This window comes from Silurus meridionalis, chromosome 18, assembly GCF_014805685.1.
Source record: "Silurus meridionalis isolate SWU-2019-XX chromosome 18, ASM1480568v1, whole genome shotgun sequence".
NCBI lineage: Eukaryota > Metazoa > Chordata > Actinopteri > Siluriformes > Siluridae > Silurus > Silurus meridionalis.
The window spans coordinates 22626034-22651502 of record NC_060901.1 but is presented as its reverse complement, the minus strand read 5'-3'; the positions used below and the strand labels follow the sequence as shown (position 1 = coordinate 22651502).

Sequence of the window (25469 nt, the reverse complement as noted above, 5' to 3'; positions counted from 1 at the left end):
GTTGAAAAAATATTTTTATTATTATATATATCTTATATCTTATTATTATTTTTCTTTTTTCCACTTTAATACATTTGCTATTGTATTTGTTTTTTATTATTATTGAATTTATTCTTGTTTTTTTTATCTATTTTCTTTACATTTTATCTATTATTATTATTATTATTATTATTATTATTATTATTATTATTATCATTAGTAGTAGTATTCGAATTTGAATTTCATTTATATTTCATCCTTTTTTCTAAACAAAAATATATATGCTGTCGTTTGGAAATATATTATCATGAATTTAAAAAAATAAATAAAAATAATATTTTAAAAATGAACGAAACACTGACTTTTTCACTTACAAAAAAAAAAAAATGCCTCCAATCATAATCCTCCTTGTTCACGCTTCTGTCTCAACCTAGCCAATCTTACGCGTCCTTGTATGACACGTGATATCAGATTTGCTCAATCACAATCTTGAAAACGAAACAGGTTCTTTGTTTTTTAACTCCCACCCACATTGAGATAATCCCGCCCTTACCGCTGTGATTGGTCAGCACATAGTTTTGCGGCGCTCTCATTGGCTGTTAGGGCTACATCGTAATCCTGTGTACGAGTGGCTTGCAGGAGAGTAACATTGGAGAAGCTAAAATAGATTCAAAGTCTGGCAAGTGACATTTTCTTTCTGTTTTAAATCCAAGTGGCGTAGAAAACGTTTATAATTGAACGTTTGGGTGAAACGAGGAGCACATTTGAGTACTTATATGTTAAAGATTTCATCTTAGCAAGATGGAAACGAAGTTATGGGGTGACCAGAGTATGGGTGTGAATCATCTCACTTTCATTCATACCCCAAAACAAACCTTGGAATTGTAGAAAGATGACAATCTGTCGTCCATTCAGATGTTATTTTATCCATAACACCTTATAAAAATGCAGAAAAACACCCTAGAATCATATAACATCACTTTACACCCACTATAACTTCCTTACCAAATTATAAACCAGATTCAGGAGCTTCCTATGAAGCCTCCACATTATCTATGGTCCATACCATCATTTCTTTAAATTATGTATATGACCTACATTGTTCGTACACCTACATGCACAGTAACATGCACTCTGCCTCCTCACAGCTCCAGGATTATTGCTTATTAGAGCTTCTCCACTTCTCCAGTGGCTTCAACTACTGAAAACATGCAGGTACGTGGATTATTGTCATTTACGTACTCCAAGGTGTGTTTGATCACGTGTGTATGGTGACGTTGCACCTAGGATTCCAAGAATAGGCTCCAGATCCACCAAGCAAGATTCATTTCTACCCCCTGGAACGAGTCTCCAATCACCGCTGTGTTACTGTGTTACCAGACTTAAAAGGGAACCCCATGTTTATCTGGGGGACACCATGAGTGTAATCATAAATCATAAAAACATTACAAACACTGGAGTTGCTTGTCCTTGTATTGCTTCCCCATCCAACACTTCACACTGTCAACAACATACATTGCATTTCCATCCATCTACAGTATCTCTCTCTATCTCATGTTACAGCTGCCCACTAAATCAAATCTATATTTTTATGTCTGAAACCTGGTCCCCTCTAATTTGTCCCACAACAATAGATTTTATTTAGATCCAAACACACACTGTTGTCTTTTTTCCTCACAGGCAGCAGCGATGTCCAGAAAAAAGAGCAAATCCAAGAAGCATAAGAAAGAGCGAAAGAAACGCAGATCATCACCGTCGTCCAGCGAGGATCAGGTAACGATGGCGAGATTCCTAATGCATTACATTGGTACAGTTTATTTCTACCAAACGTTTGATTCGTTATATTGTGATTTGTTTCTTTAGAGAAAAGAGGACATGGAGAGACACAGAGGCAGTACCAGGGACAAGAGCAAGCGTGTGAGAAGGTGATGTATACATATATATAAATATATAATTAAATATATTTATATATAATTATAAATCAAATGAATGCAATACACTTAATTTGATTGATTAAATTGAGTAATCAATTAAATAGGCATTTAAATAAATTAAATGAATAAAAACATTTAATTAAATAGTTTATTAGCCCCTATTTTGGTATTACAGATGTTTATGTAAGAGCTTATTTCAGCATACTCGTCTACAAATGTCTTCATTCCTTCTATCTTTCATTAATTTGCTTCCTCAATATTGAAATTGTCAGGATTTTCTTCTTTTAAGAGAAATCCTTGAAGCTGGATATAAAACTAGAAAGAATCCATAGCGCTAGTGTTAGTCGCTAGCCACTTCCTGGTTAGGGGCTAGCGCTATAGCGTTTTCATGCATGCACTAAACAAATCTTATTTCCGGTACAGAGTGAGTAGCCACAGTGACACTGCGCTAACTCTAGTTTCTCTATACTCATGGCATTTTTGTGTATCTTTATTAATAAAAATAATAATGAATGGAAGTGCAAGGTGGAAACTAAACAAACTTGCGGTCCGCCACTTAGTATGTTCCTAAAGGGAACTCAGATATTTACTATGTTCTGCACGTAAAAAGGAATGCATTTGGTACACATACAGTATGAACTAAACCTAAAATTATGTACATATGAGTCGAGTGGAGTCGAGTCGAGTGGAGTCGAGTCGAGTCAAGTGGAGTCGAGTCGAGTCGAGTCAAGTGGTCTTAAATGTTATTCTTAATGGTCTTAAAAAGTGTCTCAAATTTGACTTTGTGAAACCTGCAGAAGCCCTGTGTTTAATACTTCCTGGAATGAGTCTTCAGTATCAGAACTGTCAATATGTCTTGACTCAAAAAATGTCTTTCTTTTTTCCATAGCACAAGGCCTGATTCTCCAAGATCATCTAGAGACATCATGGCGAGAAGTGAAAAGTACAAAAATTCGGAAGGAGAAAGCAGAAAGGCGAAATCAGAAGTAAATAAAGACTCTCGTGGCCGAGAGCGCAGCTCAGTGAAGGACTCTTCCTCAGAAGCTTCTACATCTACCTCAAGAACGAGCTCCAGAAGCCAAATCCCTAAAGCACCAGCAAAAGACTTGGGTAGGAGAAGGTCTTCTTTAAGTGAGCCTGGAAAGAGTGCAGCTGAGGCAGAAGAAAAGAGAAGAAAACGAAGGGCATCAAAAGAAGATGATCACCCAGTCGACAAGCGAAGATCCAGCAAAGAACCAGCAGATGTTTGCAAAGAACCAGCAGATGTTTGCAAAGAACCAGCAGATGATGGCAAGCCAGAGAGACTTGAGAAAGTGGCGAAGGGGTGCAGGAGGCCAAATGAAGAACGTGTCGCAGAATGGAAAAGCAGCGGTCGTGAGAAAATCCAGAGCCAACCCACGTCCAAACGCATAACGTCTTCACTTACACCAGATATCAGACAGAAAACAGAGGGCAAAGGTCCTCCTGAGTCACCCTCATCCTCCAGTGACAAGCCATTAACGCCGTCTTCTTCCTCTTCTTCTTCTCTTAAAATCTCTTTTAAGATCCCGAAGAAGTCTAGTCTTGTAAAAGTAGAGACGAGTTGGAGAAATGCTGCAAAGTCTCCCATCACCAGCAAGACTTCGAAAATGATAGACTCTCCAGCTATGAAGGTTACCCCAGAACACACTAGATTGAGGTCTACAAGGTTCCTAGAGGTTCCTTCTCCGGTTCCTTCTCCGGTTCCTTCTCCAGTTCCTTGCTATGCTTCTTCTCCAGTCCAGCTAGAGCAGACGAGCAGAATGAACGAGACCCAGAGCAGCAGTAACGCTTCGGTAGAACATGTAAGTCATGCCATTTGATTCCACTCTTCTGGGAAGATGTTTCACTAGATTTTGTGGAGATTTCTGACATTTCATTAGTAAGGTTGTTAGTAATGTCAGTTACTGATGGAAGTGAGGTGAGGAGGCCTGGGGCCTCCAAGTCTGTGGTAAAAGTTTGAGGAAGAAACACATATGGCTGAAAAAGTCTGACCTCCCAATACTTTTATCCATAATCGTGTGTGTCACATTTAATTAGTAATGTAGTTAATGCATGTTCTTCTCCAGGCTAGCTGTCCTGATGTTTCTACAGAGAGCACGGAAACCACCAATGACGATTTCGAGGTAGGTTTTATGGAATTATCCGTTCTCCAGGCTATAATGTGTTTTAAAGGGTCACTTTGAGGTTTCCGTTGCTATATCACATCTATAGATGCAGATAGCTGAAGAGTTGCACCTGGCCCGCTCTAACAAACAACTGCATACGAATGTGGAGAAAAGTTACGGAGAGCTGACCAGCATGGACGTCGACCCGGCAACCGAGAGCTCCACCATCGCACTCGGTTTTGTGTCTCGAACAAGTAAATAATACAATTCAATAATTAATAATCTTCCCTGAATAAATATGTATAAAAAATCGAGCTTTTGTATAATAAGTACTTTATGAGTAAAATGTGTGTCTGTGATATGTTCGTGTGTATGATCTCCAGGTCAGAAGCAATACCAGGACCTGCTCATTGTGCTCGACACCAATGTTCTCCTCAGCCATCTCGACTTTGTGAAGAAGATTCAATCCCATGGGCTTGGAGGTAAGATACAGTGGTTACCGATATCGGGTCATGCATTTCACAACCAGGCCTTTAGGGGGTGTCCTGAATGAATGAATCCACCTTAAATGGCATCATTATTAAACCACGACTATAGACACCATCAATATAATAGAGAAACGCAGTACAGACAGTTTTGGACGACCTTTTCTCTTAAAAAGTCATTGAAAAACATCAATGGCTTCTCCGTCAGTTGTTGTGGAATGAAAAAACAGCTATTAAATCCACACGAATGGATTTGAGCTCCCGCTCTCTGACCATCCAATCAAAGGATGTGAAAATGTCGATGTTATTGGACGCCTGCTAGATGGACTTCGGAGTGGCCAAATCACTGTCTAAATGGTTACAGTAACATGAAGCTGTATCTGTGCGATTCGATTTACTGAATGATGCCGCATGATTGGTCGATTGGATCATTGCATGTATGAACACATGTTTCTGATAAAGTGGTCAGTGAGTGTGGGGAGTGTGTATGGGTGGGAGTGTGTCTGGTGTCAGATTCTTCTAGAAATATACTGAGTAGAACTAAGAGCTGAAAACAAGTCGGTCCCGCTCCTCTTTAGTCCGGAGGACGTGGTGTCCATGGTTTCCAAAATGAAATCAAAATTTCGATTTGTCTGATCACAGAACAGTTTTCCACTTTGCTTCAGTACATTTTAAATGAGCTTTGGCTTACAGAGGATGTTTCTGGATGATGTTCACGCATGCCGTCTTCGTGCATGATAGAGTTTTAACCTGCATTTGTGGATGACATGGCAAACTGTGTTTACAGAGAATGACTTCTGGAACTTTTAATGAGCGCATGCTATGATTTGCATTTCCATTTCCAATCATTGCTGCCTGAGGGCCTGAAGATCACAAGCATCTGATATTGATTTTAACCCTTGTACCTTGCGTACACAGATTTCTCCAGATTCTTGGAAACTTTTGATGATATTTTGTACTGTAAATGATGAGATATTGAGAAACATTATTCTAAAATAGTTCCACAATTTGTAGTCTTTCACAGATTGGTGAAGCTCTGCCCATCTTAACTTCTGAGAGACTCTGTTACTCTAATATACACTATTTACACTCAGTCATCCTACTGACTTGTTGTCACATTTGAGAAGATTTTCCTTTTTTTGTGCTATAGCTCTGGGATTCCCAACACTCCTGGTTCCCTGGGTGGTTCTTCAGGAGCTCGACTCGTTGAAAAGTGGCAAACTGTCTAAGAACGTTGAAAAAAAAGCCCGGCCAGCTGTTGACTACATCTACACCTCGCTGAAGAACCAAGAGCCGCGTCTCTGGGGCCAATCCATGCAGCAAGTATCTCAAGCTGCCTGTGAGCTGTTGTATTTTATTTTTATTTTTTTTCTGTAGGAATTCATGCAGCAGCTCACCACCTGATGGCGCTGTTTGTTAACTCTGTTACAGGCGGCCTGAAGGCCGAGAATAACGATGACCGAGTGCTGCAGTGCTGCCTGCAGTACAAGATGTTGTATCCAGAGGGCACTATCATGCTGTGCACGTAAGCTGTGCATCCCAGACATAGAAATGTTCAGGCATCTTTAAGAGGACGTGTCTGTTCTTGTTGTAGAACATCTGGAACTTGCTGTTTGTATAAAAATGTCACAATCGGCAGCAATTAGTTTAATGTTAAATAATGAAATAAATAATCCTATCGGGCCTGACTGAGGTATTTTATCAAAACATCTGGTGTGAATTGGCAGCCTTGCCATCGGATAGCGCTGTTATGAATCATCTTCTGGGAAGATGTTGCTCCACTCTATTTTGTGGAGATTGGTGCTCGTTCAAACAAGGGTGTTTGTATGTGTGTGTGTGTGTGTGTGTGTGTGTGTGTGTGTGTGTGTGTGTGTGTGTGTGCTAAATTATTTGCCATAATTTGTTTCATTATTAACAAATTCAAGCTACAATATGGGGTCATCGGAACACATCTCCATCATAAGTCGGGTTCTCTGACACCACTTCCTTCATCGTTTCCACTCCATTTAGGAACGATAAGAACCTGTGCAGTAAAGCGCTGCTGAGCGGAATCCAGGCTTTGAGTAAAGCCGATCTACAGGAGCAAGCGGAAGTGAACCCCGAGCTCCTACATCAACGCTACAGCCACACTTCTGCTTCTCCACATCACTCAACACCCTATAAACCACCCCAGGAAGGTGACACGCATCACTATTTCCAGTATACATGCACTCTCTATTTCTTACATTCTCTTCATGAGTAGGTAACGTTTTTAATTTTTTCGCAGTTGTCGAAGCGGAGAAGGCAGAAAGGTCATGCGGAGAGGTGGAGGAGAGCAGGAGAAAGGAGACGGAGAGGGAATTGAGCGAGTGCGTGTCTTTGCTGGAGAGCAGCCTGCAGAGCGCCCTGTCGGCCGTCCTGGAGGAGGAGATGGAGGCTGCGTACGAAGAGCTATGGCTAGAGGTGACCTTGGTTCAAACACACACACACACACACACACACCCTATCGGTTTGTTGTACCAGTTCTGACATTGATAATTAACTGCTAAATACTTATTTATTTATTTATTTATTTATTTTTGTTAGTAACATTATTCTGAGTCTACACTAGAATATATGGTTTTTTTTTTTTAAGATATATTCCATATTTCTATATCGATGCAAATCTTGAACGCTTTTTCTTCTTGTATGGGTGACTCACCAAGGAAGGTAATAATTTCCCTGTTCATAGGAACCGTAAACCTTCCAAGAAACCGAATGATTATTGTTTTTGTTTTTTTCCCCTGCAGGCAAAAAACACTTTCTAAAGCACCGCCCTTCCTGCACGGAAACACTCGAATGTTAATTATCGTGTAAAATCGACCGAAACGAGCCGATTATTCCGCGTGGGAAGTGTGAAGGCTGTTTGTCGTTTTTATAATAGAGATACACAGGAAAACATATATACATTTACACCCTTTATATCATTATTTATTTATTTATCTTTATTTTTTGATTGGCGCAATGACAGATTTTTATTCTGTCCCCATCGTTCTATCGTTTTAAAATATACACTATGAACAAAAGTTTGTGGACAGTAGGGTTTTTTGAACATATTCCACGTTTAGTCTCATTTATAATCAGCTCCACTAGATTTTATGGATCAGACACAAGGGTATTATTAAAGTCAGATACTGATTTAGGTGAGCTGAGGGGGCCTGGGGTGTCGTTCCAATTTATCCCAAAGGAGTTCATTAGGGTTGGAACTCTATAGCAGGGGAGCTTCTATTCCAACAATAAGAAATTATATTCACATAAGCCTGGAAACATCAGGTGTCCCAATACTTTTGATCATAGAGTGGACTTGGTACTATTAATCTCATACATTGCTCTCAGTTTATTTCTAATATTAATAGCTGAAATATTTGTATGTTTTATTACATAAAAATTATTTTTTTTGTAGATAGTCTACGTGAAGCCTCCCTGGAGTCTCGAGGCTTTGTTTCAGTGTTTTGAGAAGCACTGGATCGCTGTGTTTGGAGCCATTCTCAGAAGAAGTCTGATCAATTGTGTGAAGACGCTTAGCAGTTTTTTCCACACAAGTGCGTATGTGTGTGTCTGTGTGTGTCTGTGAACTGTGCCCATGGTTTTTTAGTTTTTTTAAGTCTGCTTATTTACTACCTATTGCGTTTTACATCAAACCAAGTCTTTGAATGTTACAGGTATTTAATGGATGCTAGCCTGGCGGTACTACACGCAATACTAAGTGGCTACCGCGTCCTATTACTGATAGGTGGCGCACATGTCGCAGCCCGGGTCCAGAGACCGTTAATTAAGATGCCAGACAACAGTGTTGGTGCAAGGAACAGCGTATGTTGATGCTTCTTGCGAATGAAGGTGTAAATGTGGTGGTGATGATGATTTTGTATGTATATACAAAATATGTTATATAGAAGTTTCCAGAAGGCTTAATGCACCATGAGCCATTATTGGTGCTTGGCCCCATTTCATGACCACTCGCATCGAACGGAGAAATCATCTGATTTAAGTTTTTAGTTTTAGCTTAAGATTTAACACTGAGTGATAATGTGCAGGTGTGTGTGTGTGTGTGTGTGTGTGTGTGTGTGTGTGTGTGTGTGGACTGACTTGTGTATAAGACCTGGTTTTGTTCATCTAGTTTGTGCAAGCATGACTCTGCTTTCCTTCCTCAGTTTCCTTTGGCTGGGAGCCATTTCTGACGAAGCGAGTGAGAGGGAGAGAAAGAATGAGAGAGCGAGGGAGGGAAAGTGGGCAAAGTAAAAAAGAAAAAAAAAAAAAAGAAAAAGGGGCATTGTAAAAGTTTGTAAGCGGAGTGGAAAAGTACTGGTCTGTCTCTTTGTGCCTAGCATTTGCGTGTGTGAGTTAGTGGGTGGGGATGTATCTTTGAATGACCTCTAACGACTGTGTGCGTGTGTTTGTGTGTGTGTGTGTGTGTGTGTGTGTGTCGGATATAAAAGGCTTTCATTACGGGGGAGTTCTTACGTTCTTTCAGTGTTTATTGTCTTCATGTTTTAACTCTTGTAGGTAGAAATTGTGTTTTTTGGTCCAAGCAAGTGTTTTCTTCTTGTTGCTCCCCAAGTATTTTTTTGATGCAGTTCATCCATGAAGGCCTGACTCATGCAGTCTCCACTGCTATGTTTGCCACTTTAGGCTGGTAATTCTAATAAACTTATCCTCTGCAGCAGAGGTAGCTCTTCGGCAGCCTTTACTGGAACGGTCCTCATGAGAGCCTGTTTCCCTGTTTCATAGTGTGTGATGGTTTTGAAAAGTGCACTTAGTGATGCATTTAAAGTCCCTGAGATTTTTTGGATTGACTGACTTTCATTTATTTTATATATATATATATATATATATATATATATATATATATATATATATATATATATATATATAAAACTATATATATATATTTATATATATATATATATATAAACTATATATATATATTTATATATATATATATATATATATATATATATATATATATATATATATATATATAACTATATATAACTATATATAACTATTGGAAGATTCAAGTAGTATAAATAAACAAAACGAAAGCAACTTTATTTTCAAATGATCTTTGATATAATAAATAAAATCTAATTTTTGGTTTAAAAAATAAATAAATAAAAAATTATAAAATCAACTCTACATTTCAAGCCATAATTTGCATGTCTTTCTTTTTCATGTAGATGTGTCTGTGAAGTGCAGCTCCTTTCTAAATGCAGTGTCTATAGCCGAGGAGCTTCTTACTGCGCTGCGCCACAGGTCTCCATACAGTGGCCATGTAGACTCTTCCCTCAGTTGTCTGAAGAACTTAAGGAACAGACTGCAAGCCAGGGTGAGGCTTATGCATTTACATTTATCCAGAGTGACTTACATTTAGTATCTCATTCCTACAACTGAGCAGCTATAGAGTTAAGGGCCTTGCTCAGGGGCCCAGGAGTAGCAGCTTGGTGTGGCTAGGGTTTGAATTCACCCTTTTTCAATTCCTTAACTATTCATAATACAGCCCCTGATAGTGTTTTTCCTCTGATTGTACTTGGATAAATATAGTATTTCTCGAAATAAATATATGAGCAATGTATTTAGCACATAAGGTGCTTTCAGAAATGTGTGCTGGTCTGTCCTGAAAGAAAGCAAAGAAAATGCAGGCTGTATGGAGGAGGAGTTGGCACCGATCTCAAACAAGGCAAATCAAAACAAGGATGAGAAGTTTTAGTTCTTGTTAAGATTTTTCTAGAAATGAATGTTTGTTTTGGTAACAGTAACTCGGCTGGATCCTGTTGTTGATTATTTGAAGAGAAGTAACTGTGTGTGTGTGTGTGTGTGTGTGCTGGATTGCAGACTCCGAAATCCCCAGATGATGACCGAGACAGTGACATTGTAATGGCTGATGCTGTTGAAGACGTAGCTCTGCCTCCACAAGTTTCTCCCCAGGAAGTGTGGGCTTTGTTCGAGAGCATCTGGCATAACTTATGCAACTTCAGGTGAATCTGATGTCCGATGACGTCTTCAAGTTTAGTCTGGAGGTTAACCTTTTCCTGGAAATTTCATAAATCTAATTTGTAAAGCGACATGAATTATAGCAGCTTTAAAAGTAGCAGGTCACTGATAAAAATATTGCTCTTGTGCTTTCTCGCTCAATTTCTCCATTAGCTCGGCTGTTTTCAAAGCACTTGGCTACTCTCCAGACTCAGTGGGTCCAGTAGAGTCATGCTCCATGTCGCCCCCCCAGGACCCCCTCAGCTGCCTCCACAGGCTCCATGCTGCTGTTGAGCAACTGCTTGAAGCTTTTCAACGGTACCCAAACATTCTTTCATACTTTATTGGCCCACAACTTTGTTTATAATTAGACATTGATTTCTACAATGATGGCATTCACTGCATCGGCAAACGTATTTGGACTTTTCAAGCAATATGTAGTTATTCTCCAAACTGTTTCGACAAAGATGGAGGCACACAATTGTATGTCTTTGGAGGTGGTAGGTCTAAACTAGGAGATCCAAACCTGTTCCTGCATGACAAAGTGTGTGGAAGATCTTGAGTGGCCTGCTATAGAGCTTAAATTCTATTGAACATCCTATTTGGAATGAATTGAAGTGGAAGCCCTAGGCCTCCTCACCTCACCTGCATCAGTACCTGCCAGTACAAAGTCTAGTGGAACATCTTCCCAGAAGAGTGGAGATTATTATAACAGGAAGTTCATGTAAAATTACCATTATTATGGTCAGGTGTCCACAAACTTTTGCTGATATTGTATACAAATTCGAGTGTAATAATAGAAACATTATTTATGTTACAGAAAAATGAATCCACACCTCCTAATGTGGGATTAAAAAGGAGGTTATAATCCACCTCGACGTTGAGAGCTGTAGCAAAAACCGGAATTCGATGACTATGCTGAATGTTATAAAAGTCAGGATGCTCTAGCTGAGTCTCTGCGTGCCTCGGCGTGTTTGCGAGGGTTAAGTGGTTAGCGGGATGTTGTGCAATTTCTTGGGAAGTGCTGCTCATAACGAATTTCACATCGTTATCTAATCTCACTTTGGCAAAAAGGAGGCAGAAATTTGAAAAGAAATGTCAGCCATCTTGTTTTGCAACGTTCCGTCGAGATCACTCATTCCCGATAGTCGAAATTTGACTGAATAGGACCAAATTTCTGTGTCGATTTCTAGATTTTCTGTATACATACAGTATAAGCTGATGCCCATCAATGAGCTTCAGTACTGTGGAAAAGTGTTTGCCCCCTTTTCTGATTTTTCTTTATATTCTTTGCGTGTTTGTCACAGTTACAAGATTCAGATTATCAAGTAAATTTTAATATTACATAAAGATAACCCGGGTAAATACAAATTGCAGTTTTTAAATGATGATTTATTTTATTAATGAGGACAAAACTGTTGCTATACAAACCTGCCTGGCCCTATGTGGAAAAGTAATTGAATACAGTAATTGTGAAGCACACTCAAAGATCTAAAAAAGCAACATGTCATGCTTTGACCTACAGAGGTTTAAGAACAGATGAAAAACAAAGTAATTGACATGTCTAACTCTGAAAAGGGTTCAATTTCATTACATTTGTCATATTACATTATTTCTAAGGTCTCCCCAGCGAACCACGTCGAGAGCCATTATCCAAAAATGAAGAAAACTTGGCAAGGTGGTGAACTTTCAGAGAAGTGCCAGGCCTACCAAAATTACTCCAAGAGCACAATGACAACTCATCCATAAGCTCATACAACAACCCAGAACAGCATCTAAAGAACTGCAGCACTCACTTGCATCAGTAAATGCCATGTTTTAACAATAAGAAAGAGACTGGGCAAAAATGGTACCAATTGGAGTGTTCCAAGACACTGCTGACCAAAAAGAACACAAGGGATTGTCTTACATTTACCATGAAAAACATCTTGATTATCCCCAAGACTTTTTGGCAAATATTCTGTAGACTGATGGGACAAAAACTGCTAAATGAATGCTGACAGCCAAACATGGTGGGGTAGTGTGATTTTCTAAAGCTGTTTTGTGGCCAACTTGCTTTCAGGACAACTTGCCATAGTTGATGGAACCATGAATTTCTACACTTTACCAAAAGGAGAATGTCCAGCCATCAGTCCATGTCTGGACATCAATTCTGCAATAGAAGAGTGGGCTAAAATTACTCCAAAGTGATATGAAAGACTCATTTATCATTTATGCAGTGGTTATTATAAGGTGAAGGGGGCAATTACTTTTTCCACATAGGGCCAGGTAGGTTTAGAGAGCTTATTTTTCCTCATTAATAAAAACTTATATAACATTTGCTGAATCATTTATGACATGCAACAAAAAAATCTGATTTTTCTACTGATACTTTTTCAAAGCACTGTATTTGTTCGGATTTCGGTGTTTGTTACAGTTGCAAGCTGGCAAAAATAAGTAGAGCAAAGGGTGTTGCTGTTACCATGGATATGGTCCGACTCATGTTCATGTGCTGGAAGCAGAGATGACTCATCAGACAGGCGCACAAACACCTCGTTCGGCTTTACCGTCCTCTCGGAAAACAACAAAGCGCAGTCCAAATGCCTCTCCACTTCTCCTTCGCCTCGTCTTCATGTATTCCTTCACACCTTTTTAACGTTGTTTTCCACTAAAACATCTTTTTTTATTGTGCTCGTTTTTCAATTGTTGATTCTTTTTGTGGTACAGAACACACGTTTTTTAACCCCTTTGTGTCCAATGTCGCCTTAAACTTCTGTTTTTGGCTCGCAGGCGTGAATTTCAATTTGATTTTTGGAGTTTGTCCGTCTCACAGTTCAGTATTATGTGCATATTTTTTTAAATGGTAGCTAGATTAAAGTCCCATTTGAAATTGAGTCCCTATTTGTTGTTATAATAACCTCCACTCTTCTAGGAGGATGTTCCACAGGATTTTGGGGAGATTATTGCTCATTCTTTCAGCCACAAGGGTGTTAGTAAATTCAGGTACTGATGTAGGTGAGGTGAAGAGGCCTGAGGTGCCGTTCCAATTCATCCCAAAGGTCTTCAATAGGGTTTAAACTCTATAGCAGTCTACTCCAATCCATATAACGCATATCTTCATGGAACTGCCTTTGCCAAAGATATCCTACACATCAGACTTGGTGGTACCATTTTGAGGAAGAACCACATATGGCTGGAAACGTCACGTGTCCCAATACTTTGGTCCGTAGTGTGCACAGTCAACCCACTTTCTTTCAAGTGTTCACTTCCTTTTCCATCACTGTCCTATTAATCCTGCACAAACATGTCTAATACAGTAATAGCTCGGTACTAGTCAGCTGCGGAACTCGGAATTCGGTATTTGTCACGTTATGATGACTGAAAAATTTTCGCACACTTACTCTCACGATGGTCTTCGCGGTAAAACAGATGCACGAAGGGTCTCATTTTAGCTCGCGAACAGTCCCATAGTGTTTTCTTTTCTGCTTTCTGTGCATTTTAAACCCAAATCATGGGTTCTAAAGTGGTAACCCCTACTTGCTCAGTCCTTGTCACGAGTTCCAGAACCTTGCCTACAAATGCTCAGGTATTACTGTACACACACCAAATGTTATCAATTATGATGGTTAAATAAATTGTGGTATCATTTTTCTCTTACAGGTTATTGTCTGCGGGCAGCACCGTAGAAGATGCTCAGGCTCTACTTACCTTCATTAACACTAGTAAGGTAAGATTCACAGGTAAAAGGGCAGTTTGTAAGTCTCTGAGGTGCTACCTTGTGTTTATATGAATAAAAGAGACAAAAAAAAGATCATTTTATCTTCAGAGGCAGAAGCCAGAAGAAGTGGAGGTTATTAGAACAGTAAATGGAAGCTAAATGTTGAATTGGATGTTCAAAAAACACAATGAAGCTTATAGTCAGGTGTCCAAACGCTTTTGTCCATATTGTGTGATATGATCTCACAGAAGCCTATAACTGTTTAGTATCATTATGATTGACAGTGGGGTGGAGACAAAGCCATCTCACAAAGCCAAAATTTCTCAGTTGAAACTCGTTAATGTGAATGTAGGGCAGCAAGTAAAAACTGTTCAAATACTTTCGTGTTTTCAGAAGTTGGTGTTAAAACTCTCTGGAGTTGCTTTCTGAGGTAAAAATTCAAGGATTTGAATCTAATTGTGAAAAGGAATGTTCAAAAAAGCAAACAGAAATCTTTTAGTCAGGTGTCCATCAACTTTTGAGTTGCTTTCTGAGGTAAAAATTCAAAGACATGAGCTGGAGCTGGAAAGACCTAGAAAGAAATGAAGGATGGACCCATTGTGGAGAAGATTTATATATTTAGTATTTATACACACAAATCTGTATATATATATATATATATATATATATATATATATATATATATATATATATATATATATATATATATATATATACAGTACAGACCAAAAGTTTGGACACACCTTCTCATTCAAAGAGTTTTCTTTATTTTCATGACTATGAAAATTGTAGATTCACACTGAAGGCATCAAAACTATGAATTAACACGTGGAATTATATATGGAATTATATACATAACAAAAAAGTGTGAAACAACTGAAAAATGTCATATTCTAGGTTCTTCAAAGTAGCCACCTTTTGCTTTGATTACTGCTTTGCACACTCTTGGCATTCTCTTGATGAGCTTCAAGAGGTAGTCACCTGAAATGGTCTTCCAACAGTCTTGAAGGAGTTCCCCGAAGGGATTCTTGGCACTTGTTGGCCCTTTTGCCTTCACTCTGCGGTCCAGCTCACCCCTAAACCATCTCGATTGGGTTCAGGTCCGGTGACTGTGGAGGCCAGGTCATCTGGCGCAGCACCCCATCACTCTCCTTCTTGGTCAAATAGCCCTTGATGCCTTCAGTGTGACTCTACAATTTTCATAGTCATGAAAATAAAGAAAACTCTTTGAATGAGAAGGTGTGTCCAAACTTTTGGTCTGTACTGTATATGTAATAGTTTGAGCAACACTGTCTGGCATTGCATGCTGTAAATCTCTGTGCAATAGATTTTAAATAGTAGACTTTAATAACATTAAGCAACCAACTGAGAACTTTATCAAGAATGCATGTCCCAGTGTAATAAGGGCATCTAGTTTCAGCCTCCTCTGAGGTTTAAAGGTTAGTTGAGACCTTAGTAGGTACAGAATGCCTGTTTAAGTGTGTGTGTAATAGTTTGCTTCACATTATTTGAATTATGCCTTACATTATACTCGTGGTAAAATACAATTACATAATCAAGCTATTTATAAAAAATTGAAAAACACTATAAGGACAAAAGTTTTTGGGCATCATTGCACATTCAGTCCCCAAATGAGAAGATGTTCCTGGAGATTTTGTGGTGATTTGTACTCATTCAGACACAAGGGTGTTTGTAAAGTCAGATACTGATGTAGTGTGAGGGGAGGAGGAGGCCTGGGAGGGTGTTCCAATTCATCCACAAGGTGTTCAATAGGGTTGGAGCTCTAAAGCAGGAGAGCTTCCACTCCAACCCATCTAAAGCATATCTTCATGGTTTAAGTGAAGGGAAAGTTTCATGACACTACATCTAATGACATTTTGTAGAACTCTGTGATTTAAATTTTGTTTCGAGAACCACATATGGCTAGAAAATCAGGTGCCCCAATCCTTTTGCCTATATAGTGTAGCGCTAAACCTGATTGGAGATTATGCCACTTTACTAGGTTTGCAATGGGGTGGAACATTTCCAGTAAATTTCCACAAACTTCATCTGGGGAATTTTAGAAATATTCCAAGTTGGAAACCAGGAATTGTTGGGAATTCATTAGAAATTTTGGGAAATATAAACTGCATTATATAAAAACATAAATCATTTTGCTTGTTCATAAGCTGACATGCAGGTAAACATACAAATTTTAAAAACTGACATTTTGTTGACTTTGTTAGTATAATTTTGTTGCACAATAACTTACACACAGCACAAAGACGTTTTAAACATAAATGTATGTACCATTTGACATTTACGTAAATACTCGCCAAGATGGGCATTTTTTTTGACGTGCAGGATTCAAGAAATGTTTGTTATAGAGGAATGAAGAGTGCATGTAGGGGGTAGAAATTCAAATGAAATTGCACTCAATCTGGTTGTTTTAACCAAAATTATCCTGCAAGACTATACTTAAGTTCTCTGTTATAGGCAATGTTGTAAATTCCCAGTTAATTCCCATGGAAAGTTTCCAGTCTTGGAAATTCCTGGCATTTTGCAACCCTATACTTTACTATATTTTACTATATAAAAGCCAAAATAAACGGTAAAAAGCATCACGAGGTCCAAGTATGTGCTTTTTCGATATCCGCCTTTGCTTTTAAATCCGATTCAAAATACACGTGCAAAAGCCAGTGCAATTTGGGCTGTGCCATTTCATTGACCATGCATTATAGCTTTCCAAAAAGACCTACTGTTTACACAGTACACCACTAATGGGGGGAAAATGTGTTCGGAAGTCTCTGTGGTTAGCCTCGTGCCAAAAGCAGGATTAATATATTATTGGTGAAGCTGACAAACAGCGTGCGGTTAATAACAGTGGAAAAAAAACCCCTTTGTGTTTCAGATCACTGCCGTGGAACCACGCTTCACTGCCGAGGACCTGTTTGAGTGCCTGTCTCACCAGGAGTACAGGTTAGATGAGTGAGCACATGGTTATACATCCATTCAATTTGCATTGGGTTAAAGCCAAATGTCAATAGGTCAAAAATAAATTTGATTATTAGGGAAATTTCAGGATTAAACATGGTAATAATAAAATTGGACACCTGAAATGAAGATTTCTAGCTGAACAGTTTGATAGTGTGCATTAGAATCAACCAAGCTGGATAAAAGTTGGATTTGAATAGATTCATTTCTATAGGTTTTAGGTTTTAGAGCCTGATTGGTGGCTTGCTATTTTGACCAGTTAAGTTTTTAATTAAAAAGGGACGACTAATTTTGCAAAATGTAGTTGAGTTAAAATATAAGATATTTGACTTTTGAAATTTAGTAAAGTAAAAGTCTCCCCAAATAGAAATACTTAAGTAAAGTACAAAGTACAGAAACAAATTACATTTAATTTATGTCCACCACTGGTAGATACTTTCCTCCCACAGTCAAGGTTTCCAAATATACCAGGAAAACAGGAGAATATTTCCCACCATTCTTTTCACAGGACATTGATGCATCCAAGTGCTGATACAAATGCGTTTCTTTCTAAAGCATGTGGGCGTAGAATAAGTCCTCATTTCCTGTATGTAATTTCCCATGAGCGTCAGCCCAGTCCAGGGAAAATATATGGTTTGTGGACACCTGACAATAAGATTCGTATTTGCTTCTATTTGAACTAAGAGTCATCCATGCTAAGATTTTATTTCCATCGTAATAAATTGATTGTAAATGTCTTGACTTCTTCTAAACAGATCTACAGGGCAGTAGTACGCATTTTGCCCAGATAATGACATCAGGATACGCTCCGTTCTGATTCGAGACATGAATCCGCTAAAGCAGACCACTGAAGACTTTTCAGTCCAACCCATGTAAAACATTTCTTCATGGAGTTGGCTTTGTGCACAGGGGCATTGCCATGCTGGAACAGATTTGGCTCTTGTAGTTCAAGCGTAGGGAAAATTTCATGGGAAATCCTGTACAATTGCATGCCTCCATCTTTGTGGTAAAAGTTTGCGAAAAAGTACATACAGCTGGAAAAGTCAGGTGTCCCAATGCTTCTGTCTTTACAGTGTATATTTTCTTGTGTTTCCGTGGAACTGGGCAACTTTAGTTTCGAAAGAAGTGTATTAGTATGGAATTCCTAATCTTGAAAAGCCACCTTGTTTTTATGTTTTGTCCCATAATTACAGAAAGAATGTGAGAAGAGGTGATAAGAGTAGACGTTTCATGATGCGTAGCGTAGGCTGGGAACATTGCGCTGAAAGTAAAGCAACCTCGGTTTGACCTTCGACATCCGAGATCTGCCATCTTGACCGGAGGAATTCTTCAACCACTGTTTTGTTTTTGGTTGCTGTAGAACCGCAGGGGGTCGATCCTTGTGTTACCAAAACACAAACGCTAAATGAGACGTCGTTCACCTTCATTTCAGACGACCTCGGGTGACCCCTAGCTCCACCCCAACCATAAAAAAATTTCTTTCACTTGTTCCTCCATGAAGGTATGCTTTCCATGGGTTGGAGTGGACACTGGTGGACAGTAATGAAGTAAATATAATTGCGTATCTGTACTTTTCTGAAGTATTTCCATTTAGGGTACTAAATAGTACTTTGATTGCATTTGAAGGCAAATGCTTTTGTACATTTACTCAAGTGAAAGTTTAAAGAGAGCGGCTTTACTGAAGTAATATTCGACCTATTGTATATCTGCTTCAACTCCAGTACATATTTTGTTTACTTCATCCACCACTGATTCTAAAAGTAAAAAAAAAGTAGCTATGAATCTTCTGGTGTTTTTCCAATAAACTCGTCCAAACGCATTTTGCTTTCAAACACACTACGAAAACCCACACCTCTAAAAGACACCCGTCGTGTCTTGACCTTGTCATGCGCTTTGTCCGAGCTGACTGATATTTAACACCAACGAACACACATTGCAAAGCCGCTTGTCGTTCCCTCTGTCTGTTTCTCTCTTTCCGTGTGTAACTATTAACCTGCTCGTAGACAGTTACATAACCCCACCCACCCCCTCCACCACGGTCTGCTGCGATTGCTGAGGTCACGGCTTTGTCATTGTGAGAATCGTTGTCGCAGGTGTACATTGTTCCCAGAGAGCAAACAATTCCAGAGCGCTCACATGGCAACAACATGATATTCACTGGAAAGCACTTATCACACAGGTGGCCTTGGAAAGAGATCACCATACCCGCGATTAAAAGCTTGGTTCAAGTCCCATTTTTTCCCCCAGTTTGGCCTCCTTCCAATAAAAACAGTGATACAACAGCTAGGATGAGGGACAACGCGTGCTTCCTGTAAGACAGGAATGGGGAAGTGCCGCATACTGCGACGAAAAGTGTTTTCCTGCATACGTGAACTCGCAGACGGATACGATTGTCTCACAAGTCCACTGCGAAAAGATTGCAAGAAAAAACAGACTAGAAACAAAATTAAGATAATTCTACATGGTAAGATTTCTTAAAATAGGAAAACATATCTACCTAAAATAAATCTTGATATTGTGCAACATAAAAAACAACATCATTTTCATTTTAGCAATCACTGGATACAAGTTTATTACACCTGCCAGAATGGACACTCAAAACTAACACACGATTTTTTATCATCAGGAAAAAATCCCTTAAATTGTCCATCCTGTCAGAATCCAATGTCCAGTAAACGCATTTTGCTGAACTGTAACACATTTAACCCCTTTAAGAAACGATTTTTTTCTTTTCTGTTGATAGGTTTTTAATCCAGTTAATCCAAATTTACTCCTAAGGGTTAATGGAAAAAATATCTTCAGTTTTATTTTTGTATAACTCAAGGGGAAAAAAAATAAAATATATCTAGGTTTTTGAAAAATATCAAAATGTCTTGAAATAAGTATTAAAACACGTATTCCAAGCAGTCGATGTCGTCTATTTAAGTTACTAGTTTTGTGAAAACTTAAAACCAGAGCTACTGAACAAAAGAATTCCTCGTCATTTAAGAATCATCATTATATATTGTATTAAAATTAGAACCCGAGTGCGTTCAGTTTTGCGATTCTCAGAAAACTGCTGCACAGCATTAGCCTCAGGTGCGTCTTCAGAACCCCGAATGCACTAGCAATAATTTAGCGAACGTTATATTTAGCCCCTTCCCCCAGCGGGAGATGACAGAGCGGTGTCCGGAGTTTTCATCCAGAGGTCCACACAAAGCTTCACTCGACAGGAGAGCAGACCGTTTGATGTTTAACAAAGTGCACAGGCATTCTGCCGTTCCCCCTCTTGCTCTTTACTATGAGAGCAATTTAGTCTCTACATCGAGAGCTTTGTTGGAGCTTTTAGGTGAGAAAGTAAAGCTGACTGTAGATGTGTGCAGTGGCGATATTCTGGCGTGTGGTCACCATGGCTAATGCAGGGTTACATCACAGATCACAGCTCGAGCGTCCGGCCTGCACCTTTTAGTCGACGGAGGAACGAGGAGCTTTTCCAGTTAGAAAGACCCCAGATAATCTTTAATAACACGTTAACGCAAATTCATTTTAACGGCACAAATTTTATCAACACGCGCGCATTCTTTACTAAAGTGCGCAAGTTTTACTAAAAAATAAATAATTAAATATAAAAAACCCTCACAACATACATTCTTTATTCAGATATTACAAAAATGGAAGAAATTCACCGGAAAATTACTTTCAATCACTAAACATTTGTTTTACCGATACGCCAAGTCTCAAAACCCGGCATCCGGCAATTAAAACCGTCCGTGTGGAAACAAAACAAAAGTTCCTGATGATTTACGTTTTGGCATCATTTAAAACGCCGAAATGACCTTGAAACATTTACAAGCGTATTTTTGCGAGCATCTGAAAATGTTCTGGCAAACAATTGGATCAGTGTAAATGAAGAGTAGTAATGGGATCTTTCGAATTTTCTATGTTCAAGTTTTTCGAAAATCATCTATGACCTTGGAAACGTCCACTCTACGTGCTCTATGTTGCGTTTGGTTTTACTAATAATAAACATACATTTGTCGAAAGCATCCATATTTGTCTATTCCATTGGTGATTAGGGTATTAAAACCTTTAAAATATTAATTTAAGCTACATTCAGAACAGATCTGAAATGTGCGATTAATCAGGAGTTAACTCGTTATGATCGTGCAATTAATTGCGACTCAAATTTTTGATTGACAGCTCTAATATTTATATATAAATCTATATAATCGTTAAAGGTTGGACGATAGGACAGAAATCTACAGGAGGTGTAAAGACAGGATACTTTCTTACTTACATACTTTCTTGTCAGCTATTGGTACATTCCATTGTACTCTATTCTACTGTTTTTTTTGGTCTTGGGAGTGTCTTAGTGGCTCTGCCCAGTTCCAAAACTGATGTCACCACTTTGCATCCCCCACCCGTGTCGTCTTTTTGCTTGTTTTGCTGCAAAATTTAAAAGTAAAATTCCCTTCACTGTGTGTGACTCCGGAAAGTGCTTTCTGTACGTTTTTTTTTTTTTTTTATCATGACCCGGCCTGCCAGCTCGTGTCCCGCCCCTATCTGTGTTCAGTACTCTTTGTAGGTGGTTTGTTGTGTCTTTGTTTTGTCTTTGCATACACACACACACACACACACACATAACACAAACCAGTACTCGTTTATGCACAAAACATTTTCAGCACAATACCCAGGTTCAGTCTGCCTTTATTTTCTATGGACAGCTGTTATATAAACGGTCATGAGGGGAAAAAGTGAACTGCTCTGAATTCTTCCTCCTCCGATTTTTTTTTTTTTTTTGTCTTATGTAACATTCAACAGAAAGCTTATTTCTTAGAGGAAGCAGGAGAGAGAAGATCTGCAGGTCAAAGTAGGACATGATATGCGCTGAATCCTGAACTATTTTCTTTTGCATCATTTGAAAACACTGATTCTACACTATGCAAACACCTGCATTTTTCCGGCTGTGCGTGGATCTTTCCCCAAATTGTTACCACAAACTTGAAGATACACAAATGTACAGGACATCTTCGGATGCAGGATCATGACATTTTTCCTCCACTTGAACTAGGAGACCTAAACCCAAATCTCTGCAAAATGTAGTCTAGCATCTTATGCAAAACTCCACAAAATCTAGTGGAACATCTTCCACAAATCTCCACAGAATCTAGTCTAACATCTTCCACAAATCTCTGTACCGTCTTTCGACCGTGTAGTGTATCTTAAACAGAAGAATCTTCAGACTAACCTTGGACTCTAACACTTCCTGTGTACGCACGTTTCCTGGTGTGAAACGGAAACGTGGGTTGTTTCAGGGTGGATGTGGAGGAGCTTTGCTCTTTTTAACTTTTGAATTTGGAGTGGTGTTTTTTTTTTTTTTTTAAGGGTGGTAGTGGTGTTGGTGGAGCTGCTGTTAGAGGTGGTGTTGGTAATGGTGGAGGTGGAGTTGTTGACAGCAGTGGAAATGGTGGAAAAGTGGTAGTGGTAATGGTGTTGGTAAAGTTGTTAGCAGTGGTAGTAATGTGTTGTTGGTTATGATGGTGGTTGTGAAGGTTTTGCTGGTAATGATACCAGTAATAGTGGTGGTGTTTTTGGTAGAAGTTTTGGTGGTAGAGTTGAGGTCTTAGTGGTGGTAATGGTGAAGGTGCTGGTGCTGTTGGTGTAATTGTTGTTAGCAGTAACAGTGGTTGTAAAGAGGTGTTCTTAGTGATAGTGGTTGTAATGGTTTTGGTGGACTTGTTAGTGGTGTTTGTGAGGTAGCCGTCCTCCCATTTGTGCATTTTCGTGGTGTCGTAGCAACTTGACAATGAAATTGCAGGTCTAACCATGAGAATTTGTTTATCCATGTGTGTTTCCATCCAGGGAGAAGCTGTCTGTAGGAGGAACGCAGCTGATGGGACTGCGAGGGAAACTGCATCAGTGCGCAGCCACCGTCTGCAATACACCTTCTCTGTTATAGCCCAGATTTATTACAAATAAGCCCACATGCTCTTTCCCAGTCAGCTGCTTCATATTCATCTGATGAATACTGTAAGTAAATATTTGCTGACTTTATAACAAGACCTCTAAAAACCTCATGATCTGAACGCCATTACAGCGTGCCTTTTTCCAGTCAGTGTGTGAGGTAAAGTTAATCATTCAAGGTGTTGTGTGTTCGTGGTTTTTTTTTTTGCATGTCTGAGGACCAGACTGTAAAACAAATCCGATATCTACACCTGATACGACTATTAGATTGTGTTCCTAGACTTTTTGTATCCGGAAACTACCTCAGAATGAAAAGGAAAAGAAAAAAATGCAGCCATGTTTTAAAGCCTTAAAAACCTTTGGTCAAATCGGGTTCATTCATTCAGTCACTTTTTACGTTGCCTTTTAATTGTTTATTTATTGTCAGACTTTTGCCTTTAATCAAATTGCATTTGTACTACATGAAATCCGTTCAAAGGTTCGCACTGATTGTCAGACGTGAGGAGAAAGTTCTAGAAATTTCAACTGATTTTTTTTTTTTTACAATATATTTTGTATTGGTTGAAAAATGTTGCCAGTAAATCTATTTATTTCTGCTTTATATGGTGTGTGTGTCATCAAACTTGCTTCCTGAGGAAATGAGGATTAGAAACGCTTGCTCTGAAAGGATCAGGAGGGGCGCTGGAGATTACACCGACTCTCATGAACACCGGTAAGATCTATGACACGAGCGAGACGAGATCAGGATCTTTAATGGCATCAGGGTCGTGTTCACATTTAGTCAGGAATGTTTATGGTGTAAATCTGAGAGGCTCATTAGTGGACGATGGTGTTTGGGTGTAAATTCAGAAATTAGAAATTTTACAAATGCAGGGGAAATCAGGAATAAATCTGACGTGTGTGTGTGTGTGTATATATATATATATATATAAACACACACACACACATCACAGTCAGGTGTCTGCATACTTTTGTTTGTGCAGCTTAAAGGTCCACCAGGTTTCTTTCACTTCCTGAAAATGTTGCTACTGTTGGAAACCTTCCATGGGAAATTCATCAGGGGAATTTTTGGAAATTTACTGGGAATTGATGGGAATTCATTAGAAAATTTGGGGATATATAAACTCATATACAAGTAAATCTAAACATTTTGTTGACTTGCAGGAAATCTAAAACATTTTTGACTTGATTGATCAAATTTAATCACAGCACTAAACAGAAATGTATATTTATGTAAATTCCCACCCAGACGGACAGGATTCAAGAAATGTTGTATTGCATTATGGGGGGGAATGTGCAGTGCGTGTAGGGGGCGTGGCCTCAGTCGCCCTGCAGCATGTGATTGATAAATGTGCAGAATGGGGATTTTGCAATCCTACTTTGTGGTAAAATGTCTAAAAAGTGTGTCGATGATTGATTTTGGGAAAACCCTAAGCAGGATCATTATTAGTAGATGTAGAATGCGACATTAGAAGCACGTTAATCCCATGTGAAGGTGTCAGTTGGAAAAAAAAAAAATTTGGTTCATTAAACCAAAGCAACTCGAGTGCTTTCATGACTCATCCCCTGGTTATGTGGCGACATCAGAGTGCCTCTCAGGCCTTTCGGAAACATCCTTTTAAATCCCTATAACCCACAGCTTTGACACTGTGGCCTAATTCCCCTAGAGCGACCAGTGTGTGCGTCACTTCTGCCTAGCGAGATATAATACTACTGAATGAGTGCAACTGAGGAGGGAGGGGATTGATAAGCACCACTCTGAAAATAAATAAAAACAGTACAAGCACACATTTCCTGGCTGATAAATACGTGCACCTTCATGTACCTGGTGCGAAAAAGGACACATTCATTAAATTAGATCCTCACGTAACTCGCATTAAGACTGCTTCATTGTGGGGGGAAAAAAAATAATAATCTATTCATTACCGTGCACATAATAGTTTGTGTTCGCACATCCCCCATGAGCCGGTTTGTAATAAAAGGACGAGACAAGTTTGAGGCTGAAATGGTCTATTTGTTAATATAGGATGGCAACAAGTGATGTACAGAATCTTGCTCATTGTTTTCAGTAAAAAAAAAAAAAAAAAAAAGTTAGTCTAACTGCAGATTTGAGTTAGCAGGAACATTGTGTGTGTGTGTGTGTGTGTGTGTGTGTGTGTGTGTACACTCATTCAACCAAACTGGCACTGATTTAAGGTTCGTGAGTCTGTGTAGCTCATCTAATCGATCAGCAGTATATCAAAAATATATTTAAAAAAAGGCCATCGTTAGCGACTGAATAAACCAATCCTGCATAACAGCTGATGCGAAAACGAAAGCTACGCAAGCGATTTTTCTCTTGTTG

The 25469-nt window shown here is 39.0% G+C and overlaps 1 protein-coding gene across 1 annotated transcript; it reads left to right on the top strand.

The window, feature by feature from the left end:
* The first annotated feature begins 598 nt into the window (after positions 1-598).
* Positions 599-25404, top strand: swt1 (SWT1 RNA endoribonuclease homolog). The gene is made up of 19 exons (XM_046872632.1): positions 599-658; positions 1128-1194; positions 1660-1752; positions 1843-1904; positions 2803-3736; positions 4001-4057; positions 4146-4293; positions 4423-4521; positions 5675-5863; positions 5956-6049; positions 6535-6701; positions 6791-6966; positions 7946-8084; positions 9720-9868; positions 10375-10517; positions 10687-10830; positions 14152-14218; positions 17100-17167; positions 23024-25404. The coding sequence occupies exons 2-19, from the start codon at positions 1189-1191 to the stop codon at positions 23118-23120; spliced, it is 2832 nt and encodes a 943-aa protein (XP_046728588.1). The 5' UTR covers positions 599-658; positions 1128-1188; the 3' UTR covers positions 23121-25404.
* Positions 25405-25469: the final 65 nt, after the last annotated feature.

Excerpts from the sequence above, each read along its gene's own strand:
- swt1 (XM_046872632.1), top strand. Across the intron at positions 3,737-4,000 it reads GTAACGCTTCGGTAGAACAT|GCTAGCTGTCCTGATGTTTC; the intron begins GTAAGTCATGCC and ends GTTCTTCTCCAG. Across the intron at positions 9,869-10,374 it reads GGAACAGACTGCAAGCCAGG|ACTCCGAAATCCCCAGATGA; the intron begins GTGAGGCTTATG and ends GCTGGATTGCAG.